Source organism: Delphinapterus leucas, chromosome 16 (genome assembly GCF_059928025.1).
Source record: "Delphinapterus leucas isolate spDelLeu-1000000601 "Yukka" chromosome 16, BTC_Dleu_Yukka2, whole genome shotgun sequence".
In the NCBI taxonomy this organism is placed as follows: Eukaryota; Metazoa; Chordata; class Mammalia; order Artiodactyla; family Monodontidae; genus Delphinapterus; species Delphinapterus leucas.
This window is the reverse complement of record NC_143144.1, coordinates 49,331,785-49,354,688: the sequence shown is the minus strand read 5'-3', so window position 1 is coordinate 49,354,688 and position 22,904 is coordinate 49,331,785. Positions and strand designations below refer to the sequence as shown.

At 41.0% G+C, this 22,904-nt stretch overlaps 3 protein-coding genes across 3 annotated transcripts in view; 1 reads left to right on the top strand and 2 right to left on the bottom strand.

Moving 5' to 3' along the window:
- PTEN (phosphatase and tensin homolog) overlaps window positions 1-4,166 on the bottom strand; it is a 92,464-nt gene extending 88,298 nt beyond the window's left edge. The window contains exon 1 of the mRNA XM_022569419.2: window positions 3,421-4,166. Within this exon, the coding sequence (XP_022425127.1) occupies window positions 3,421-3,499 (79 nt within the window). The 5' untranslated portion in view covers window positions 3,500-4,166. The remainder of the gene's footprint in view (window positions 1-3,420) is intronic.
- Window positions 4,167-4,192: 26 nt separating this feature from the next.
- Window positions 4,193-22,313, bottom strand: MLDHR (mitochondrial lactate dehydrogenase regulator). Its single transcript, XM_089897868.1, is given in 2 exon segments — window positions 4,193-4,355; window positions 4,357-22,313. Coding segments are annotated over 2 exon segments (96 nt in total). The 5' UTR covers window positions 4,399-22,313; the 3' UTR covers window positions 4,193-4,301.
- Window positions 5,286-6,162, top strand: KLLN (killin, p53 regulated DNA replication inhibitor). Its single transcript, XM_022569421.2, is given in 3 exon segments — window positions 5,286-5,564; window positions 5,567-5,945; window positions 5,948-6,162. Coding segments are annotated over 3 exon segments (873 nt in total).
- Window positions 22,314-22,904: the final 591 nt, after the last annotated feature.

The window sequence follows — 22,904 nt, the reverse complement described above, 5'->3', positions numbered from 1 at the left end:
CAAATTTCACATACAATACTAACATAAAAACATTTCCTACACTGCTGTCTTACTAAAAATGCAAAGGCAAAAATTTAAAAATAGAATGTTTACTGAGAGTGATTTAATGTAGAAACTTTGTGATCTTCCCATAATAAATACTCCTACATTAAAAAGTCACTGAAGTGACTACTTCTTAAGTTGCTTAGAAATTATTAAAAAGTATTAAGCTATCATCAAATGAACAAATAGCAAATGGGGCAAATCTCAAAATGAGGACATTTGAAAATCAGTACTAAAGACTTCCCAAAAGTAAGAAATTTTGTAACATTAAGAGTTTATATTTTTGTGTGTGTGGTTAATGGGAGAAAGCAGGTACTATACTGTTCCACACAAGCATTAAAGTATCACCAGCTACCTTGAATGTTGTTAAAATAAAATTCTGATAGGTAATACACATATATGCACCTTTCTTTACTATCTTTCTAAAACTATTTAAAGTTAAGGTGATTATACCTCACCATATTTTATATTTACTTAGTATTTATTTAGTGTATCATAAGCAATGTTAAATCTGCACTGATGACTGTACTACTGTGCAAACTTTTACAATGAGCAGCAATAAAATTCCTTTTTACTTATATTAAGAGTTATATAAACTGTAAATTCCTCTCAGATGCGCTTTATTCTTTAATACACTTTATGAAAATGAAGTTTATAAATTATTGTATAGCAATTAGGTGGCCCAATTATGTTGCACGGGAAAGAAATACAACTTAACAGATACAAAACAATGTAAAATAAAAATTGTGAGTAGAATCTTTTTCCAAAAAAACCTCACAATACAGTCATTTCAGTAATCACTAATCTTAAAAGATACTACATACAACCTGCTAGAGAGATACTACAACCTGCTAGAGACAAAGCCTTCAATGGCCATTTTAATTTCCCCCCACCACAGTAAACACAAAACACTAAAGTGAAACCAAGCAAACTAAAGTGCTTTGGTATTTCAAAATGATTGGAAGTGCAACTATCAAAAAAGTAAACCCTTTACTGACTTCCCTAAGTGATTTTTTTTCACATCAACATTTGGCTCAATAAAACCACAACTCTAGAAATTAAGTGTTATTAGTCATTTGATGCAATATACGATAATGCTTTCTATGCATACCATAACTAAAAGGACAGTTTTAGAGAAAGTTGTAAGTCACATAAATTTCATACATAGAGGCACACACACTCTGAAATCAAAGGAGAAATGGCTAATCACCTCACTGCTCATATATAAGAACTTGGTAGAATGTTAGTCTTATAACTCTGATAATTTTAAATCAAATGTGTAAAGCAAAAATAGCATAAACATATTCTGAATACTAAAAGCAATCTGCCCAACAAACAGCATTCTAGAAAATTTTTTGAATGGGGGTTTATTTTAAAAATTTAAACATTTAATTAATTTGTTTCTATACATCTAGATGACTGTCAAGTCACACCAATAGTAGACTATTTTTGAAATAGGTTACAAATCAGAAGAGTTTTTTCATAATTAATTATCTTCTGGGCAAGCGGGTCAAGTTCAGCTTTAGTAAAGTTTTTCAATTAATGTAACTCCAAACTTTCCAAATATTCTTTTAAAATATCATTTTTTAACCTAACAGAAAACTTACGTTGTGTGTGTTGTAAAGCTACTTCTTCAGTAACTTTTATCTTCATTTCATATCAAAAACTGGGGCAAAATTAGCTGTGCACATTTACGTGTGGATACATAATCCAAAGGAATAAAACCTCTTCAGATATGTAACATTTTCTTCAAAAAAATCTTCCCCACGGTTTTTACCTGGATGTATAGACACTTTAGTGTCACTCTACCTTTAGGCAAAATGTTTACTGATACTTGCTAAGAAACCATTTTTATTAAGACTATTAACACTTATGCAATTATGTAGTTTTAAGTAAGTATTGTCCACTGCTACAATTCACAGCACCAAATTTTTTATCTTAATAGAGGCCTTAATAAAATGCTTCAGTCACCTCAGACCAATAACTTAATCCTGTTCTTCACGCCTTACACTGGCCTACCAGTGACTCTCAATTCCTACGATACTTTCCATTCTGCAAAAAAGGAGGGCTCTATCGCCATCCTTGATCAAAACCGGTTTATTATACCTGAAACTGCAAAGACTCATGCCTTTCGATAACCACTATCTTTTGAAATATAAAGGCCTAACTTTTAGACAACCAATTATATACCACTGAAACTCTTGGGTTTCTGTCTTATCCAACAAGCTGACTCAGTAAATTTAATACACCATATGAAAAAAGCGAACACACCTACAAGCCGAAGCTGGAGTGATCCACTCTTCCCAGCATTTCTGGTTATTAGCTGGTAAATTATACTTATACTGATATTCTACACAAGCCAGAGTAAAGTTAATGGATACCCAAAGGTGTCACAGGACCTGAAACCTAAATAAGGTGAGTGTCAATTCTGGTATCACAATAATACTTAAATTTCAAGTGAAACTGAAGTTTAATCTCTGCAATCACCATTTACTACACACAATACCCTTGAACCTACACAACATTATCATCTGGGATCAAAAACCACTCAATCTCCATTCTATTATGTGTCACAAGAGCACTGAATATACAGTGCTACTGAACTGCAAATTTCATGCCCTATCCCACATCAGCCCAACACGAGACAAAAAAAGCAAATTTAACAAAGATCTAGTAAGAGCGCCTTTGAGATGTATCACGGTACTATTGATTTCAAGCTACAAAACTTCTAAATGCGATTCAAAGTTGTAATTAACTTAGTTTCAACATACAAACCTACTTTTGCCTTCAAATGAGCACCATATATGCTAAAATGATTCTCTCTCTAAAGTTATGCAAATCAGTTCGGTTCACAACTCACATTTTAAAAGAATCTATCAATGCAACTCAGGAAACTAAAAGCAATCACTGCAAGATTCTGATGCAATATGCGTACGCGCAACACTAATTTTCATTTTAATCTGATCTATACCCTTGATCTAGGGCCTAAAGCCAAGATTTAATCGAAATATGCTCAACCTCAAAGCATCTACTTTTCTGTTCATTTAGCAGACCGGATTACCGAGCTCACTAATCCACTAGCAGTGTACTGTATTCTTTATTAACGGACAATAGCCCTTAGGGAGAGTCCCCACAGACAGACTAAGAAACCCATCAGTGCCTTGACACTTGCAACCAGGCAAGAGTTCCGAATAGCCGAACACACCCTAGGTTGAATGCATTCAAAAGAGGCACAAAATATACATGATCTAGAAATCCGACCAGGGTTAAATGTCATAGTCACCCAAACTATGGACATTTTTCGCATCCGTCTACTCCCACGTTATAAGAGAGAGTGACAGAAAGGCAAAGAGGAGCGGCAGCCACAGAAATGGATACAGGTCAAGTCTAAGTCGAATCCATCCTCTTGATATCTCCTTTTGTTTCTGCTAACGATCTCTTTGATGATGGCTGTCATGTCTGGGAGCCTGTGGCTGAAGAAAAAGGAGGAGAGAGATGGCAGAAGCTGCTGGTGGCGGGGCTTCTTCTGCAGGATGGAAATGGCTCTGGACTTGGCGGTGGCTGATGCCCCTCGCTCTGCTGCCGCTTGGTTCTGGACAGCAGCCGGGTAATGGCTGCTGCGGCGGCTGCTGGATGGTTGCAGCGACTGGGCCTGCTTCTCCTCAGCAGCCAGAGGTCTGGCAGCGGCGGCAGCGGAATGGGGAGAAGAATAATCCTCGGAACGGCTGCCTCCTCCGGCGGCCTCCGGAGCCCGGGCCAGGAGGGGTGCGGCGGCGGCGGAGGGGAGGTTTAAAACCGGCCCGGGTCCCTGGATGTGCCGCCGCCGCCGCCGCCGTGTTGGAGGCAGTAGAAGGGGAGAGACCAACTCTCCGGCGTTCCCAGCCCTGGAAATGGTGACAGGCGACTCCGACACCCTCCCCGGAGCTGCAGCCGCCGCCGCCGCCGCCGCTTCTCCCCCCCGCTCCAGGAGCGGGAGGTGCAGCCGCCGCGCCTCAGCCGGCTCCCGCCCGAGTCCACAGCTTCCACCTTCCCTTTCAGGAGAAGCCGAGGAAAAGGCTGCACGGTTAGAAAAGAAGACGAAGAGGAGGCGAGAAACGCCGCCGCTGCCGCCGCCGCCGGCCGGCCGGCTCCCCGAGGGCGCTGCCCCCGCGGCTGCTCACAGGCGCTGAGAGGGGCTCTGGGCCGCGGCCGCCGCCGTCTCTCATCTCCTTCGCCTGAGCCCGGCCTCGCCTCACAGCGGCTCAACTCTCAAACTTCCATCATGGCTGCAGCTTCCGAGAGGAGAGAACTGAGCGCAGCCGCGTCCCAGCGCCCGAACGTGTATCCTGCCGCAGTGCACAAAGAGTCCCGCCACATCACCGCCCGCCGGCCTGCCCGCCCCCTGCGCCGCCGCGCCGGGAGCCCAGGCGCCTCGGAGCCCGAGGGGAGGCGGGAGGCGGACGGACTGCGCCGGGGGAGGGAAGGGCAGGGCAGGGGCTGTAGGGAGGGGGCAGAAGCAGCAGCTCCGGGTGCGAGCGCCGAGTCCCCAACGGGCAGGCGCACTGAGCATGCCCAGTATGACTGCCTGGAGCTCGCTCGGGCTTGTTTCGAGGCGCCCGCCTGTAGCTGCACTTGCTGCGGGTGCTTCTGCAGCAGCCCAGGGTGGGGGGAACGAGCTGAGCCACGGCCGAAAAACCCAGCCACAGGCAGAGTAGGCTGTTGCAAGGGGGAGAGGGGGAGCGAAGGTGAAGGCTGTGGCCGGTTCGTTGAGCAGTGTCACTGACTTGAGTCTGAGGTTACCTGTGCACAGGTGGAAAAGACCAGGTGACTGCTATGGTCAGGGTACAGGAAAACGCAGGGACGGTCCCTGCAGCGAGGACACCCCTCCCCCTGCCTCCACCTCCAGATTTCCCCGGCACGGCCTGCAGCCTCCTTCTCCTTATGCACGGATGTCGGATCACGATCGTTCGCAGGGATGTGACTGCAGCAGCCCTTGCTGAGAAATCCCACCTCTCCCCTCATCCCCACCCGTGTCTTCAAGGTGTCAGTCTTAGTACAAAGAATAACCCCCTATTGTGTCTCCAGTGTGTATCACCTCATCCGGCTCCCTTTCACCGCCCCACCTCCCGCTTCCCCGGCACTCGGTTCATTTGCCCTAAAAATGAAAGCTCCCAGCGGAGCGCGCTGAGTGTGAGCACATCGCCCCTGAATTTCTAGATCCCAAAGGGCAACTGTCCAGGTAAACTGAAAGCGGATCCCCGAGGATGGGATGCACGCTGCAGCCCCCTGCATTTCCCCCGGAGAGCCGAGCATCTCTCCCCTCGGGGTTCCAGTTGGGTTCACCGCTCCGAACTCAAGCTCGACCCTTAGCGGCTCCTCGCCCCGCCCCTTTTGGGCCGCAGCGAAAACCCGGCTGGGTGGATCGCCCCGCGGCCAGGTTCCGCGCTCCCCTAGCGGGTCAGTGCACGCTAGAGACCGGGGTTGCAGGGCGGGAGTATGAATTACGGGACGGTAGGAAACTGCAGCCCCAGCGAGTGGGCGGAGCCGAGGAGACCTAGGAGGGTTCAAAAGGAGGTGGAGGGATACACGGGCCACAGTCGGAACTACTTTCAGGAGGAGGTCACGTGTGTTCCTAGTTGGGGAACTTTCCAAATTCCCACTCCCATTTGATAGCTCTAGAGGCAAGTGCTTCCCTTCCTTTGCCCAGGGTGCTCCCGCCATGTACGGGTAGCTGGACCCCAGAGCCTCCCCGGTTTCGGCGGAAGAATAGGCTCAGACGATCCTCCCGCCGGAGCGCTGTCAGTGCTGGCGCCTGAGGAGCTGGTTACACAAGCACCCACATCCAAGCACGTGCCCCCGCCTCCCCTCACCTTGGCTGCCGCCGCTGATTCTTGCGGATCTCGGAGCAAGAGTTCCCAAGCTGGTCGCACCCTTTCCTGCTACCCACAGAGCAAGCTAGAGGACGGAGACCTGAAACTCCGAGCTCTGGATCCGCTACCACTGCGCCTTCCAAACCGTGGGAGAAGGGGCTGGGCCCCGGGGGTCTGGCGCATCTTCCTTGCTAGTGCCCTGCCCCCTAGGGCGAACCTTTCTGGTGCTGTACTCGCGGGGCAAAGGGTATCTACTGCAGCAGCCCGGTGATTGAATTCAGCGATGTTGCGACAAACTTTCAGTCACTACTGAGCGGGTGAGCGCGCCCCACCTACTGTAGACTCAGCCTAGTGACTTATCTGGTCGGAGAACCTAGTCCATGGCCTTCAGCCCAGAACAAACTTGTCAAGTCTGCTTAGAGCTCGGATTGTTTGACCTAAACCGCGAAAGATCTGGTTCGGAAATGCTGAAAACTAGAGCACATTTACCCTGACATCGATCGGCTGCAAAGTGAGTGGTCCACCGTCTGCTTGTAGAGAGTGGGCATCAGTACCATTGTAGGAATTCTTTCTTTCCCCTGGGAAGTAGAACTCAAGGAGAATTTGAGTCCAAAAGTATTTAAGTTGATACCTAGACTGAGGCGCTGGTCGTTTTTTAGATCTGAGAGAATGGGATCAATTTGCATGTGTGTTGCAGTTATTGTGAATTGATGCCTAGGAAGGTCTAAAAGAGGATTTATTCAGTGTATGAGAAAGAACACATCATAGTTGTAGGCAGCCCCTGAAGACTAGAAACCTCAAGAGAGCTACCGTAGAAGCCACAGACCATTACCTTACTCCAGGACTACTTACTAATTAAACCAGGGATATTTACACTGTTCTTAGAGATCTCTGAGGCTTCATAAAACTTTGAATTTATATGCAACATCCTTTTAAGATAGCCCTGCAGGAGTTAGCCACCTGCTGAATCTTCAGTCTTGATATTTATTGGAGCCTGGTTTTGTGCATGGTCCTGGTCAGCTTGGGGGAAGGAGGGGCCACAAGTGGAAAAAGAAATGGAGAGCAACCTAGAAAGAGTAGGAGAAAGGCCTCCATTTGGTTTCCAAAGATGAAAGTCCTGACCACACAGCCTAGATAAGCTAGAGATTTTTTTTTTTAAATAAATGTATTTATTTATTTATTTTTGGCTGTGTTGGGTCATGGGCTTTCTCTAGTTGCTGCGAGCAGGGGCTACTCTTCGTTGCAGTGCACGGGCTTCTCATTGTGGCACAGGCTTCAGTAGTTGTGGCTCGCAGGCTCCGGAGCGTAGGCTCTGGAGTTGTGGCACACGGGCTTAGTTGCTCCGTGGCATGTGAGATCTTCCCAGACCAGGGCTTGAACCCGTGTCCCCTGCACTGGCAGGTGGATTCTCAGCCACTGTACCACCAGGGAAGCCCTAGAGATTTCTTTATTTTATAAATAACCAAGGATAAGTCCCTGATTTCTAGGTGTTCCACTAGATTGCATGGCAAGAACCTGAGAGCTACGCTCAATTGATTATCAACTACTGCTTGGTGAGGAAAGGGAAAATGAAGATAAAGTTAAATGAAGGCAAGTGATTAGGGAGGGGTAAAATGTCCCACGTTTGTTTTTCCAGTTGCTGATCTTGTCCCCAGAGTTCCTGTTATTAGCACTGCCCTACTTTGCCCACCCCTCTCCCCCCACTCCATGTGAAGATTAGTCTCACAGTATCTGAGAAGTTCTGAAATCCACTTCCTAGGAAGAAAGTGGATTCATTCCTGCCCTGTTGGTGTTTTGGTGTTAGGCCTGAGGAGAGAGAACCCTTTTCAATTCCTGTGGCACAGAGTTATTCTGGAGCAGAGAGGGTGTGCATCACCAGTACTAACATGCTGGAATATGAGACTGGCCCACAAGCACTTCCATCTGCTGAAAGAAGAAACTGGAAAATGAGTTTTGCTGCTACTCTAAACATCAGGTCCCTCTACTTATCTCCATGGTGAGTGAAAGGACCACCAACGTTGGCAGATATTTGACCAGCCTGACAGCAATACCAGGTGGTTATTAGAAGTTGCTGAGTAAAAAATTTCCTCCCCTTCCCAGTGTTAAGTGGGTTCCTGAAGGAAATCCTTTTTTAATTTTTGTATTTCTTCACTTTGTCCTCCTACCCAAGAAGTCTCCATATGCAGGTGGTAGAGCTGAAACCTTTAAATAGCTGACACTATCTAATGTACAGAAAGTTTTTTAAAATGTTTTTTTCAAGTTCAGTTGCAAATATCTGCTTGGCTGTACAGATATTACAATACATTGGTTTCTAAACACTTCAGTTATTTACCTGTCTGGATTCAGACTGCCCTGGGGAGAAACAGAAGCTGGTAACAAAGGGAGAATTATATAAAGCTTCAGGGAGACTAACCATACAGAATAATTAGTGAACAGGAAAAACCAGCTTTAATTATAGTTTCTAACAGCTGATTCCAAAACTGTATTGCTACTGCATCCAGAGAATATCTAAAGAAAATTCCTTTCTTATTTTCTTTGATAAGTGAAATGACCAGCAACTCAATGGGGATGATATAAATAGTTGATGTGCTCTTTGTAGGTCCTGCTGCTAAAATGTCTTTTGTTGAACACTGATTGCTATAGTGCCTTTCTCATCTCCCACACACTGACCTTTCAAATAGAGATCTAAAGCAATGGCTTCAATTTTTAAGTAATCTTCTCTATTTTTATCTGCTTAACCACTGTTTTCTAAATAATACAGAGTAAAAAGTATGTAATAATTATATATTTTAACTTAAACCATCCCATTCTTCCAATGGTCTGAAGACTTTTCCCTTATTTCAGTTATCCTAATTACAAATATCCCTGTTGTTTTAAATAAAGACCTTTTGCTTACAACATTTCTCCAGAAGGTACCAGTATGGATCATACAAGCAACCACATCCTAAAAGAGAATTTTCCATTGTTGCCTACAAGTTCTTCATGCCCTAATCTCCTGGAGCTCTTTCAGATGGCACTTGTGTCTCCTTTCACAACTCAGTAGAGAGGTGTGCTGTATGAAATATCACACAAAGAGAAATGAGGGCTGGGCTGGGAGAACCACAGAGCAGACTAGGCACTCACTATGTCCAAGTGGCATTTAGAAATTGTGACTTGGACTAGAGAGTGATAGAAAAGAAAGACCTAACATGACAAGACAGCTTAGATTGTTTTAGTCTCTGATCTAACACTGGCTATTGGATATTCCACTCTGGTCCCCTTAATACTAACTCTAGCCCTAGGAACACATATCTTGCCTTTTAGCTCTTCCGATAATAGAAAAAGATAATAATTTTTATGTTACCAGCAGATATTGGGGCATTTACCAGGTGCTTCACAGAGTAGCCCTCATTGGTCCAGGTATAGGAGGGACACTGAGAAGGAGTCAAGGGTAACTATTGCCTCACTCCTACAAATCTTTCCCTTCAGAACATCCTTCTGGCTTCTGAGGTATCACTTTTTCTGGCAACAAAAAGCAACAAAAAACCTTTTTGAAAGAGAAAATGCATGGTTAAAACTCTATCTAAGGGACTTCCCTGGTGGTCTAGTGGTTGAGAATCCGCCTGCCAATGCAGGGGACGCGGGTTCGATCCCTGGCTGGAGAACTAAAATCCTACATGCCAGGGGGCAACTAAGCCCACACACCACAACTACTGAGCCTGTGCACTCTGGAGCCCACCCGCCACAACTAGAGAGAAGCCTGTGTGCCACAACAAAGAGCCCACACCACAACGAAAGATCCCACATGCCACAATGAAGATCCCACATGCCGCAACTAAGACCTGACACAGCCAAATAAATAAAAATTTAAAAATTAAAAAAAAAAAACTCTATTTAAGGTAGCTTTTTTGTCTGTGTTGATGGTATAGGGTCTTAACTCCATTTAGTCATTTAATGATTCAATCAACAAATATGTGGGAGTCTTATGTGTCAGTACTAATAATGCTAAGCTCTGTGGACAGAGCAATGACTATAGCATAGAGGGTCCAGCCTTTACGGAATTTAGTCTCCTTGAAAACTTGGCTTCTTTGTCTGACACTGTTGCAACCTCTTCACAGTCTAGGAGTAAAGTTAAAGCTGTAGAAAATACCCTAGTATTTGATAACTGTTTCAATTATCTATTGCTGCATAACAAACCACTGTAAACTTGGTGGCTTAAAAGAACAACCACCATTTATTTTCTCACAATTTTGCAATTTGGGAAGGTTACAGCTGGACAGTTCTTCAGCTCCCCCATGATGTCAGCTGGGTCAGACATGTGGTTACGTTCAGCTATGACTTTGGCTAGGGCTGGAATGTCTGTGACATTCCCCACATGTCTGGCACCTCAGCTGGAGCACCTGAAATGCCTGGGGGCCTCCCTCTCTTTGTGTGACCGTTCATCATTCAGTGGTCCAGCCCAAGCATCTTTGCACAGTGACTGAATCCCAAGAGGAAGAAAGCAGAGGCTTCAAGGCCTCTCAAAGGCATGGTTCAGAAGTCCCAGAATATCACTTTCATTCTATTCTCTTGGCCAAAGCAAGTCACAAGGCCAGCCCAGATCCAAGGGGAGAGGAGTCTCACTTCTTAATGGAAGGAGTGGCTGGGATGAGAGGAATTATTGGCAGTCAGATTTGGAAGCACTCTACCATAATCCACCCTCTGGCCACAACTCTTCACACAGACACACCCACACACAGACATGCAAAAGACACTTACTTCCTCCCCCGCAAATTATCATTCTGTATAGCATTGGCTGTAAGGTCTAGGATCTAGTAATACACACTAGGCCCAGATGTGAATGAGGCATTTCAGATGCTGTTCCTCTTCATCTGGAGATCCATGAACTAAAAAGACAAGTTACAATACACAACATATAATGCTGAAACAGGGATAGAATAAATGCAAGAGATACTTCTCTTCAAAGGTCGGCAGGGGGAAATGGAAGGCACATAGTAGTCATTAGTCTGTAGCAATTCTGAAAGCCAGCCAAGCACTGTCATCCTGACTCTAAGGATCTAGTTCTCCGTTAGGGCCTGGTTCTTCTCCCTGGGAGTAGTTTCCTAATCCACTGTTCTTGGCTCCCTGCTCTGGGGTCTAGCTGACCTCTGAGTCAATCTTCCTTTCTCATAAGAAACTGCCTGCCCTTTACAGTTGAATAGCTCTCTCAGCCTGCTTCTTGCCCATAGAAAGTTGGGGGCCCAGAGGCTTTTTTTCATTTTGAACTGTCTCCTCCTTCTTTGGTCCAAGCTCCTGGTGCTTTTATCAATAAAATTCTTTTTAAAAGTGTGTGGGTTTTCTATGACTCTAATTGGAGTTCACTCCTTGACCACAAAGCAACATCCAGAATTCTTTCAAAAACAAACCTCTGTCTACATTGGGCCTTTATTTAGGTGACTGCTGTTGGACCACCCTTAAGATTCTTAGAAGCCCTTTTAGTCTAGATGAGAGGGTCTATGAAGCAATGTCTTAAGTTTTTTAGAGATCTCAACAGAGTTTTGATTAAATCTTTTCCTTGAGGTCACATTTTATAGGCAGTCCCTGAGGCCATTTCTTAATTTGAGACCTTTTGCTGACTATAAAGACTCTCCTAGGTCCTGTATATTTCTACATTCTGCTTAAAAACTGAATAGTTCTTTTTTTTTTTTTTTTAACACATTTCTCTCTTGTGATACATGACACATCACTAAAAGAAGCCAACTGACACTTTGAACATTCACAATGAAAATCTTCGCCAGGTCTACAAGTTCATTAGGTACATTTTCTATGTTTTACTGCACACATGTGCAAATGTTTCCAAACATTTTGCCACTACATAACACCACTTAGCCAGCCTCCAGAAGCAATTTCCTCACTACTCTTATAGCTTCCATTGAGATCCCTCAACAAAATATTAGCAAACCAAATTCAACAATACATTAAAAGGATCATACACCATGATCAAGTGGGATTTTTTCCAGGGATGCTAGGATGGTTCAACATCTACAAATAAATCAACATGATATATACCACATTAACAAAATGAAGGATAAAAATCATATGATCATCTCAATAAATACAATAAAAGCATTTGACAAAATTCAACATCCATTTATGATTAAAAAAATCTCAACAAAGTGGGTATAATGAGAACATACATCAATATAATAAAGACCATATATGACAATCCCACAGCTAACATACTCAACAGCAAAACGCTGAAAGTTTTTCTTCTAAGATCAGGAACAAGACAAGGATGCTCACTTTCACCACTTTTATTCAACATAGTATTGGAACTTCTAGCCAAAGCATTTATGCAAGCAAAGGAAATAAAAGGCATCCAAATCAAAAAGGAACAAGTAAAACTGTCATTTGCAAATGACATGAGATTATATATAGAAAACCCTAAAGTCTCCACCAAAAACCTGGTAGAACTAATAAACACATTCAGTAAAGTTGCAAGATATAAAATCAATATACAGGGACCTCCCTGGTGGCGCAGTGGTTAAGAATCTGCCTGCCAATGCAGGGTACACAGGTTCGTCCAGGAAGATCCCACATGCCATGAGCAACTAAGCCCATGTGCCACAGTTACTGAGCCTGTGTACCACAACTACTGAAGCCCGCACACTTAAAACCTGTGCTCTGCAACAAGAGAAGCCACCGCAGTGAGAAGCCCGCACACTGCAACGAAGAGTAGCCCCTGCTTGCCACAACTACAGAAAGCCCACACACAGCAACGAAGACCCAATGCAGCCAAAATAAATAAATAAATAAATGTATTTAAATTTTTTTAAAAAAATCAATATACAAAAATCAGTTGCATTTCTTACACTAACAATGAACTATCAGAAAGAGGGATTAAGAAAACAATTCCATTTACAATTGCATCAAAAATAATAAAATACTTAGGAATAAATGTAACCAAGGAGGTGAAAAACCTGTACACTGAAAACTATAAAACACTGATGAAAGAAATCAAAGAAGACACAAACAAATGGAAAGATAATCTGTGCTCTTGAATTAGAAGAATTAATATTGTTAAAGTGACCATACTATCCAAAGCAATCTACATATTCAATGCAATTTCTATCAAAATTCCAAAGGCATTTTTCGCAGAAATAGAACATACAAACCTAAAATTTGTATGGAACCACAAAAGACCCCGAATAGCCAAAGCAATCTTGAGAAAGAAGAACAAAGCTACAGGCATCACACTCCCTGATTTCAAGCTATCTTACAAAGCTATAGTAATCAAAACAGTATGGTACTAGCATAAAAATAGACACATAGACCAATGTGACAGAATAGACAGCCCAGAAATACATCCATGCATATGTGGTCAAGTAATTTACTACAAAAAAGGCAAAAACATACAATGGGGAAAGGACAATCTCTTCAACAAATGTTGTTGGGATAACTGGACAGCCACATGCAAAAAAATGAAACTAGACTACTATCTAACACCATACACAAAAATTAACTTGAAATGGATTAAAGACTTGTATGTAGTAAGACCTGAAACAATAAAAGTCCTAGAAGAAAACATCCGTGGCAATCTCCTTGACATTGATCTTGGCAATGATTTTTTACATCTGACTCCAAAAGCAAAGGCAACAAAAGTAAAAATGAACAGCAGGACTATATCAAACTAAAAAGCTTTTGCTCTTCAAAGGAAATCAACAAAATGAAATGGCAACTTACTAAATGGGAGAAAATATTTGCAAATCATATATCTGATACAAGGTTAATATCCAAAATATATAAAGAATTCATACAACTCAAAAGCAAAACAAACAAAAAAACCAATCCAATTAAAAAATGGGCAGAAGATCTGAATAAATGTTTTTCCAAAGAAGACATACAGATGGCCAATAGGCACATGAAAAGACGCTAAGCATCATTAATCATCAGGGAAATGCAAATCAAAGCCACAATTGGATATCACCTCAAATCTGTTTGCTATTTGAATGGCTATTATAAAAAAGAAGAAATAACAAGTGTTTGTGAGGGTGTGGAGAAAAGGGAACACTTGAGCACTGTTGGTGGGAATGCTAATAGGTAAAGCCACTATGTAAAACAACGTGGAGGTCCGCCCCAAAATTAAAAATAGAACAACATGATTCAGCAATTCCACTTCTGAGTATTTATCTGAAGAAAGCAAAAATAGTCTTTTGAAAGGATATGTGCATCCCTATGTTTGTTGCAGCATTACTTCCAATAGCCAACATATGAAACAACCTAAATGTTCATTGATGGATGAATGGATAAAGAAGATGTAATACATGTACACACACACACACACACACACACACACACACACAACACAATGGAATACTATTCAGCCATAAAAAATGAAATTTTGCCATTGGCAGCAACAGGAATGGACCCTGAGGGCATTATGCTACGTGAAATATTATTAAGTCAGACAGAGAAAGACAAATACTGTATGATCTCACTTATATGTGGAATCTAAAAAACAAAACAAGCAATAATAATTATTTAAAAAAACAAGCTCATAGATACAGAGAACAGATTAACAGATTGGTGGTTGCTGGAGGGAAGGGGAGAGTTTGGGGTGGGTAAAATGGATGAAGAGGTTAAAAGTTTCAGCTATAAAATAAATAAATCCTGGGAATGTAATGTACAGCATGGTGACTGTAGTTAATAATACTGTATTGCATATTTGAAAGTTGCTAAAAGAATACATCTTAAAAGTCATCATCAGGAGAAAAAAAGAAAAAAAATTTTGTCACTATTTATGGTGACAGCTGTTAACTAGACTTATTGTGGTGATTATTTCTCAGTGTATATCGAATCATTATGTTGTACACCTGAAAGTAATATAATGTTATATGTCAATTACCCCTCAATTTTTAAAAAAGAAAGAAAAAATAGTCCCTGCCCAGACTAAGGAGACATATCAACTAAATGCCAATGTGGGATCCTGGACTGGATCCTGGAACAGAAAAAGAACATCACTGGAAAAACTGGTAAAGTTCATATAAGGTCTGTACCTTATGTTAATTTCCTGATTTTGATAATTATTCTATGGCTATGTAATCTATTTATATTAGGGCAGCTGAGCGAAGAATATATATGAACTCTGTCTGTACCATTTTGCAACTTTTCTATAAGTTTAAATTGCTTCAAAATAAATTTTTAAAAACTAAATTAAAAAAACAAATTTTAGGAGTTAGAGTTCCCTCATCACCTTTCCAACCTCCACCCAATGCTGGGTCCCAAAATCAATGCCACATGTTTTAGATTTTTGTTATGCCAGGGTCCAACTTTCAAACATCAATTTCTATTATCTGTTGTGCATAACACACTACCCCTAATTTCATTTTTAAATAAATGAGCATTTTAAATAAATGTAGCAGCTCAAAATAGCCACAACCATTTTTTTGCTCACCATTCTGCAATATGGACAGAATGATGGTGACAGCTTGTCTCTCCTTCGTGTAATGTTGTTTGGGGTGGCTTGATTTGGGCTGGAGGATCCAAGATGGATTCAATTACATGTCTAATGCCTTAGCTGGAGTGGCTGGGATAGCTGGGAGCTGGCTGGACCTAACTCCCTCCTTACTCTCTTGTCCTCTAAAAAAGAGGCACACTGCCTCCACGAGGCCATTCTCTTCAACAAGGTAGTCAGACTTCTTCACGTGGTCATTATTTTCCAAGAGAGCAAAAACTAAAGTTGCCAGGTCTAGGCCCAGAACTGTAGTAGCATCATTTTTGCCTCATTCCATTGACCAAAGCAAGTACCAGACCCATCAAGATTCAAGACTGGGGAAAAAGACTTTGCCTCTTGGTGGTAAGCTTGTAGAGAGATGGAGGAATTGTTGATGGTCATCTATCACTGTGACCCTAGCTCTCTTCCTTATTTAAAAAATAATAATAATTATTTGTTTATTTATTTATTTAATTTTGGCTGCTTTGGGTCTTTGTTGCTGGCCGTGGGCTTTCTCTAGTTGCAGCAAGTGGGGGCTACTCTTTGTTGTGGTGCGTGGGCTTCTCATTGCAGTGGCTTCTCTTGTTGTGGAGCACGGGCTCTAGGCACATGGGCTTCAGTAGTTGTGGCACGCAGGCTCAGTAGTTGTGGCTCGTGGGCTCTAGAGCACAGGCTCAGTAGTTGTGGCGCATGGGCTTAGTTGCTCTGCGGCATGTGGGACCTTCTCGGACCAGGGCTCGAACCCATGTCCCCTGCATTGGCAGGAGGATTCTTAACCGCTGAGCCAACTCTTCAAATCAGACAGTTTTCCATGGTCAATTCTGCCTAGACTCTATCATTTAAGAAACACCACTATCAGCTGACAATTTGATTAGCAACTGAATGTTTTCAGTTTGTTACCTATTTTGTTCCTTAATCATGTAATCTTTTCATTTCCTCACTCATCTATTTCCCATGCATAATTCTACTCTAGGATTAATATAGTTCACAAAAGTGTTCATTAAAATTCAGTAAAATAAAAGTGATAATACATGTATACATATATATGTTTACATAATTACATGGAAAATGTATGGAAGAATAAACCAGAGAGAAGATAACACTGGTTATCTCTGAGGTTAGGATGGGGAGGGAGGGCATCAGAGGGAGAGGAATTTCTCTTTTCATTTATTGCTTTTTGTATGATTTGAAGGTTCTTTACAATGATCATTTATTATTATGAAAAAAGTTATTTCATCAAATAGAATTAAGACTAAAAATAAACAAATACCTATTATCAAAAGAATATCAAATCAACCAAGGAAAGAGCTCAACTGTAATTTCATTTTTAAATAAATGAGCTCACTAAGGAATTTCCAGCATTTAAGCCTAAAGGTCTGTTTGATGTCTGCTGCACAACAGAAATACATGAGAATAACTGCTATAAGTGCTGTCTAGTAGAGATGCTGTATAGTAGACAGGTTATATCTTACCCTGAGTACCCTCTCTCCCTAGATCAACCATCTCTACTAGATCTACTCTTCAATCTTTGTACTATCTAATGACTTTTGCTGCTCAAAGAAAATACGCTCCAGAAATAATCATCTGGTACCACAGCAATACCACCATTCAAAGCAGTGGCAGATTACTTTATGATCCAAGAAATCTCAAAGGTCCCTTAGTTCACCAATCCCATTTTACAAAGGAAGAAACTGAAGCCCAAGGAGTTTATATGCCCAGATTACATAGCTACTCAATGAGGGATCCTGGATTGGAGTTTGGGAAATTTCTTGAATAAATTCCCATCAGTGAATAAAGAGGGGAAGAAAACCTCACTTTTAGAGACTTAATTAGAAATTTCACTGGGGAAGGCTGTTAATGGTATTTTCAAGCTTGTACAGGGGAGAATGAAGGCAACAAGAAGACTACCTAACCAGAAACAGTAAATAGGGTTTGGAATAGGGAAAGATGGTGACTGATGCTTACTCTCTGTCCTAAAGTGTCCGGAAATTGAACCATGGGAATTAGGGCCTTAATGATCAAACATGAATTGCTGCGTGTTACAATTCTGCTTCTGCTCCTCAGTTCCTAAGATCACTGGGAGAATATCTTCCAACAAGGATGGAAAGGAGGCAACTGTTATACGTGGATTGAGAAAAAGAAAAGGGACTGTGCTCTTTTGAAAGGAAGGAAATGCCAAAAGCTTCCGGGAATAGAGGGAAACACTGCCACCTGCTGAAGAGTTGGAGTCAATGAAAATGGTGCCAGGCATGGTTAGAGGGAGCATCTCCTGCAGGGCTCAAAATACCGTATGCTAACACATATATATGGAATCTAAAAAAAAAAAAAAAAAGGTTCTGAAGAACCTAGGGGCAGGACAGGAATAAAGATGCAGACGTAGAGAATGGACTTGAGGACACAGGGAGGGGGAAGGGTAAGCTGGGACGAAGTGAGAGAGTGGCATGGACTTATATATACTACCAAATGTCAAACAGATACCTAGTAGGAAGCAGCCGCATAGCACAGGGAGATCAGCTCAGTGCTTTGTGTCCACCTAAGAGGGGTGGGATAGTGAGGGTGGGAGGGAGATGCAAGAGGGAGGAGATATGGGGATATATGTATATGTATAGCTGATTCACTTTGTTATACAGCAGAAACTAACACACCATTGTAAAGTAATTACACTCCAATAATGATGTTAAAAAATTTTTTTAACTTTTATAAAATCAGTTAACGAATCTATTTGCAGTCTGAGCAGGTCAGTGCAGAGAGAAAGTTTAGTTCTGGATTTAATCAGGCCAATCTGTAGTAGAGAAAGGTCAGTTTATCTCTACTGTGAGGATGGTAGAAGCCTGCATCCCTGCTTCTCTTTCTTCCATGAATATTTATGCCTATTAGCTCTGAATTTTTTCCCAAAACCTAAATCTCAAAATAATTAAATATACTTGGTTGAGACAAGATAAAAGTGATCTGAGAGGAAAAAGCAATACAAAGAAGTTTATTAATATAACATATGCACAGGGTTAAAAATTCCCAGTGGCTCACTGCTACCATTCCCCAGACTGTCTGGTTTTTTTTCCTTTTTACTCTTCCGCTAATATTCACATACAAATATACACACAAAGGGCAATTGCAAGAGAGGGCTTGGAGAAAGTTGCTGATCCTTTATATAAAGACAGCCTTTCCCCTCTGCTATGGTCTGAGTGTGTCCTCTCCAAATTTTTACATTGAAACCCAACCCCAAGGTGAAGGTATTAAGAGGTAGGGCCTTTGTGAGGTGATTAGACCACAAAAGCAGAGCCCTCACGAATGGGATTAGTGCCCTTATAAAAACGGTCTGACAGAGCTCCCTTCTCCTTCTGCCATGCCAGGTGAGGTTACATCTAGAAGACAACATTTATGAATCGGGAAGCAGGCCCTTGCTAGACACAGACCTGATCATGTAGGTACACTGATCTTGGACATTCAGCCTCCAAAACTGAGAAATAAATTTCTGTTCTTTGTAAGCCACCCAGTCTATGGCATTTTGCTATAGCAGCCTGAACAGACTAAGACACCCTCTTTCCAGCATCCTTCCGCTCTCTTTTCTCCTGCCCTCTTTCTTACCATTCTCTTTCTTCCTATCCCATTTTCCTCCTCCTAACCTCTATATTCCTAGATTCTCTTTATTAACGTACAAGAAACTGATATGGCTAGGAGACCAGGTGGGAAGGTGACATTTACAGGACTGCCAAGTTACACAGCTCCAAGGGCCCCAATCCACATTGTATGTGATGCTTGTTACTTCTTGCTTTTTCAACCACATAAATGTAGTATCTTTAGTTTATATTTAATTGTTTAAAACCTAACCTTAGCGGCCCAATGGTAGGCCACTGGTTAATTCCATGGTTCCATTTAATGATAAAATAAAGCAGTTCTGGACTTTACCCAGTTATCAGTTTCTTATTAACAATTTCTTAGGATTAATAAAACAAGTTCTAAAGGTACTTTCATTGTGATTTAGATTTTTCTATCTTGCAGAACTTCAGAAAGAAACCATAGAAAAATCTAATGTTGTCAGACCTAACTTAGATGGAAATTTTTACCTATTCTAAATACAATAGATGAACAATTCTCTTTTGTGAATTTTTCCTAATTAATTGTACTTGAATGTACTGCATTTCTTAAAGGATGTACAGGTTTTATATTTCAGGAAACTCGAGGAAAAGGAGATCTGTAAGCAAAGGTCATGGTACTTTAAAATTAATTTGGGACTATTTCAGGTCCTTAACATAAATTTCATGAAGCTGGGAAACTGAAAGCTGATGGATAGAAACAGTCTATTTTCTGAGAAAAACAAAACAAAACTCTCATTTACCTAGCTGTGAGCCCTAAGTTTTATCTGAAATTTTCCTGGACATATAATACCTTTGTCTTGGATGCCTCCTAAGGTGCAGCCACAGACCATTGGCTGCTAAAGTTCATGAGACCACCTTTTTCCTAAATTACCTGTTGAAGCAAGGAATGCTTAATTGAGATGTGTCTTATTAATGTGTTCTTGTGGACTTACTAACTATAAAATATTATATTTTATTATTTTATTATAGTCTTTATAATGATTTTTAAAATAACTTGTAGCTGTAAAATAGGACTGTCTGCATTTCATATTCTGTTTATTTTATACTGTTGAGGCACTTGTCCTATTAACTGGTCAACCTTTTCTTATGAATTGAATTTGGCACATTAAGTGTTCTCAGTCTTTAAGTAGAATTAAACTGGTCCCTGACTGAGAATGGCCATTATTCTATTTTTGAAATGTACTGTCCTTTTCAACTACATCCAGAAACTTGTAAACCAGAAAAATTTTGCCCTAAGAGTAAGCTACTTTTGGTAGTATACTTACCTTGGTAGTTTACTTGGCCTGAGTTTGCTGTTGGAAGCTAGGTCAAGCGATCCCAACTTCTTGTTCTCCCAAATTGCACAGAATGTTGATAATAACCTTTTCTACTAGACATCTGTTTATTTTGCAGTTAACAGAGGGTAAAGGAGGCCTTAAAGACATTTCTGCTTCAGGGCACAGAATGCAAACCAACTATAGTGCTGTCTTTCTACCATCTTTGTTCACGTAGACTAAGGATGCCCTTTAAAGAAAGAAAATCATGGATAAAAATACTTCCAGAGGGGATCTTCCCTGGCGGTCCAGTGGTTAAGACTTCACCTTCCAACGCAGGGGGTGTGGCTTCGATCCCTGGTCAGGGAGCTAAGATCCCACATGCCTCACAGCCAAAAAACCAAAAACATAAAACAGAAGCAATGTTGTAACAAATCCAATAAAGACTTTGAAAACGGTCCACATCAAAAAAATCTTAAAAAATAAATACTTCCAGAGGTTGTCACAAGCAAATTATAGAAAGAAATTAAGTGTCTCATAGAGCCCTGGTGGGTTACTACACATTGGTCACCAGTTATTATTTTTCTTTATTTTTATTTTTTTTTCGGTACGCGGGCCTCTCACTGTTGTGGCCCCTCCCGCGGCGGAGCACAGACTCCAGACGCGCAGGCTCAGCGGCCATGGCTCACAGGCCCAGCCGCTCCGTGGCATGTGGGATCTTCCCGGACCGGGTCACGAACCCTGTCCCCTGCAGCGGCGGGCGGACTCCCAACCACTACGCCACCAGGGAAGCCCGGTCACCAGTTATTTAAATAAAGTGACCATGGGATTTCCCCCAAATTAGAATATTCCTATGACTCACATACAGGGAACTTTGGAGGGACTTCTCCCAAGTCCTTGAGAGGCATAGCAATGTCCTCAGTGATGAGGGTTCAGTGAAACAGTCATATAGCTTAGGAGACTCCAACAGTAGTAATTTCAATTCTGGGTATAATCCCCAGAGTAGTGGTCTTCAAACTAGGGAACTGAGACACTCAAGATAGTTTTAAGACGATCAGTTCCAGAACTTTAACTTCAATATATACTTCCTCCCAAATCTGATCTTCCTGAGAACCAGTGTAGTTAAGGGGCCCTTGTGGTTCCTAGCCCCACCTCCCTTTTCACACTGGCCCTTTCTCCCACTTTTTTAAAAGAGAAAGGCATACCTCTACCTAAATGCTAAAATGGTGTACTGCTCCAAAGTGTAAAAACCTGCAAGGACCTGAAGAGACATTCTGAGATAATGATATTGGTGTTGAGAGGCTAAATGATTTTACTGACTAACAAACCCTTTTGAAAGTTAGATTGTTTAACAATACATGTTTTCTAGTAAATTGAAGGAAGACCTATTTATATTGTCCACTGAAAAATTATTAAAGATAAGATCACTAAGTGATGTGTGGCATACAACTTGGAAAGCTTTCCGATAAATGTGTGACATCACTAAAACAATTCCTTCCGATCACATATCTATGTAAACAATATTCCTCATTGTTCATAATATAAAGGCAAACACTAGAAATAAACCGATGTGTGAACCTGTCTCTTTCTGGAAATAAGTAAAAATCACTTATGATATATAATTTTTTAAAGCCCTATTGATTTCTTTTTTATGTTTAATAGTTACAACATTTTAAAGCATTGATAAATTATGAACTAAAAATAATTAATGATAATTAAGAATAATTTAACACTTAGAAGTATTATGGCCAAAGGAATTTAACATAATTTAATTTAAATTTATGTATAAAATTTGTTACAGAGAAGTATGATAGAGTGATCATTAAAGATATTCACACATAATGTATATTACGTTCAGATAAAAATCTGTGGCAGGAGTGGAAAGAAAATTCAAGTGCAAAGAGAAAATGAAGTGATGTAAAATTTCCCACTATAAGAGAAGCACTTGTTCATGTTGTTAATGTTTTGATGGATAATGATGAATATATCAAATCACTATGGCATTTATATTCCATTAGATACATTTAATAATTCTACTTTTAAACATTAATGTTTAAATTACAAGGAAATTATTTCCTTTGTAACTACTTAAACTCATAATGAAAAGTTTCATTCCAATTCTAAAATGTGTAAGGAAGAAAAGTTTGTCCAAATTGTTTGTGGGATAAGCTAGCAAAATAGTTTAAAAATTCCTTACTCTAGAAAAACTTTCATACGTGTGCATAAGAAAACATGTAGGGATTTTCATGGCAATATTATTTGAAATAGCAAAAAGTTAGGAAGAACCTAAATATCCATCAATATGGATAAATAAAATGTGATATTTTCAGATGATAGAATTATTATACACTAGGTTAAAAGGAATAAATTACATAAATTTATCAACATGGAAATATCTCAAGATTTACCTGACCCTAGTTAAATCTGATCCTCAGAATTACAGTAGGCTCATCTTTCTCTCATTTCCTATCCTCACAACAGTGAAGCCATTCCAGGAAGCAGGAAGTCCACAGGCTATGTGGTATCACCCAAACCTTGGTCCTGAAGCAGAGAACTTTGAATGGGTGTGTAACATGATCATATCATAGTTATTATCATGAAGGCTCCACAGTTTTCTGAGGCATTTTAATGACTACCCCTTGTGGGAGTGGAGGGGAGATTAAAACGGCCAAAGAACCAATTAGAAGGAAAAGAATTTCTTCATCATCTTTTT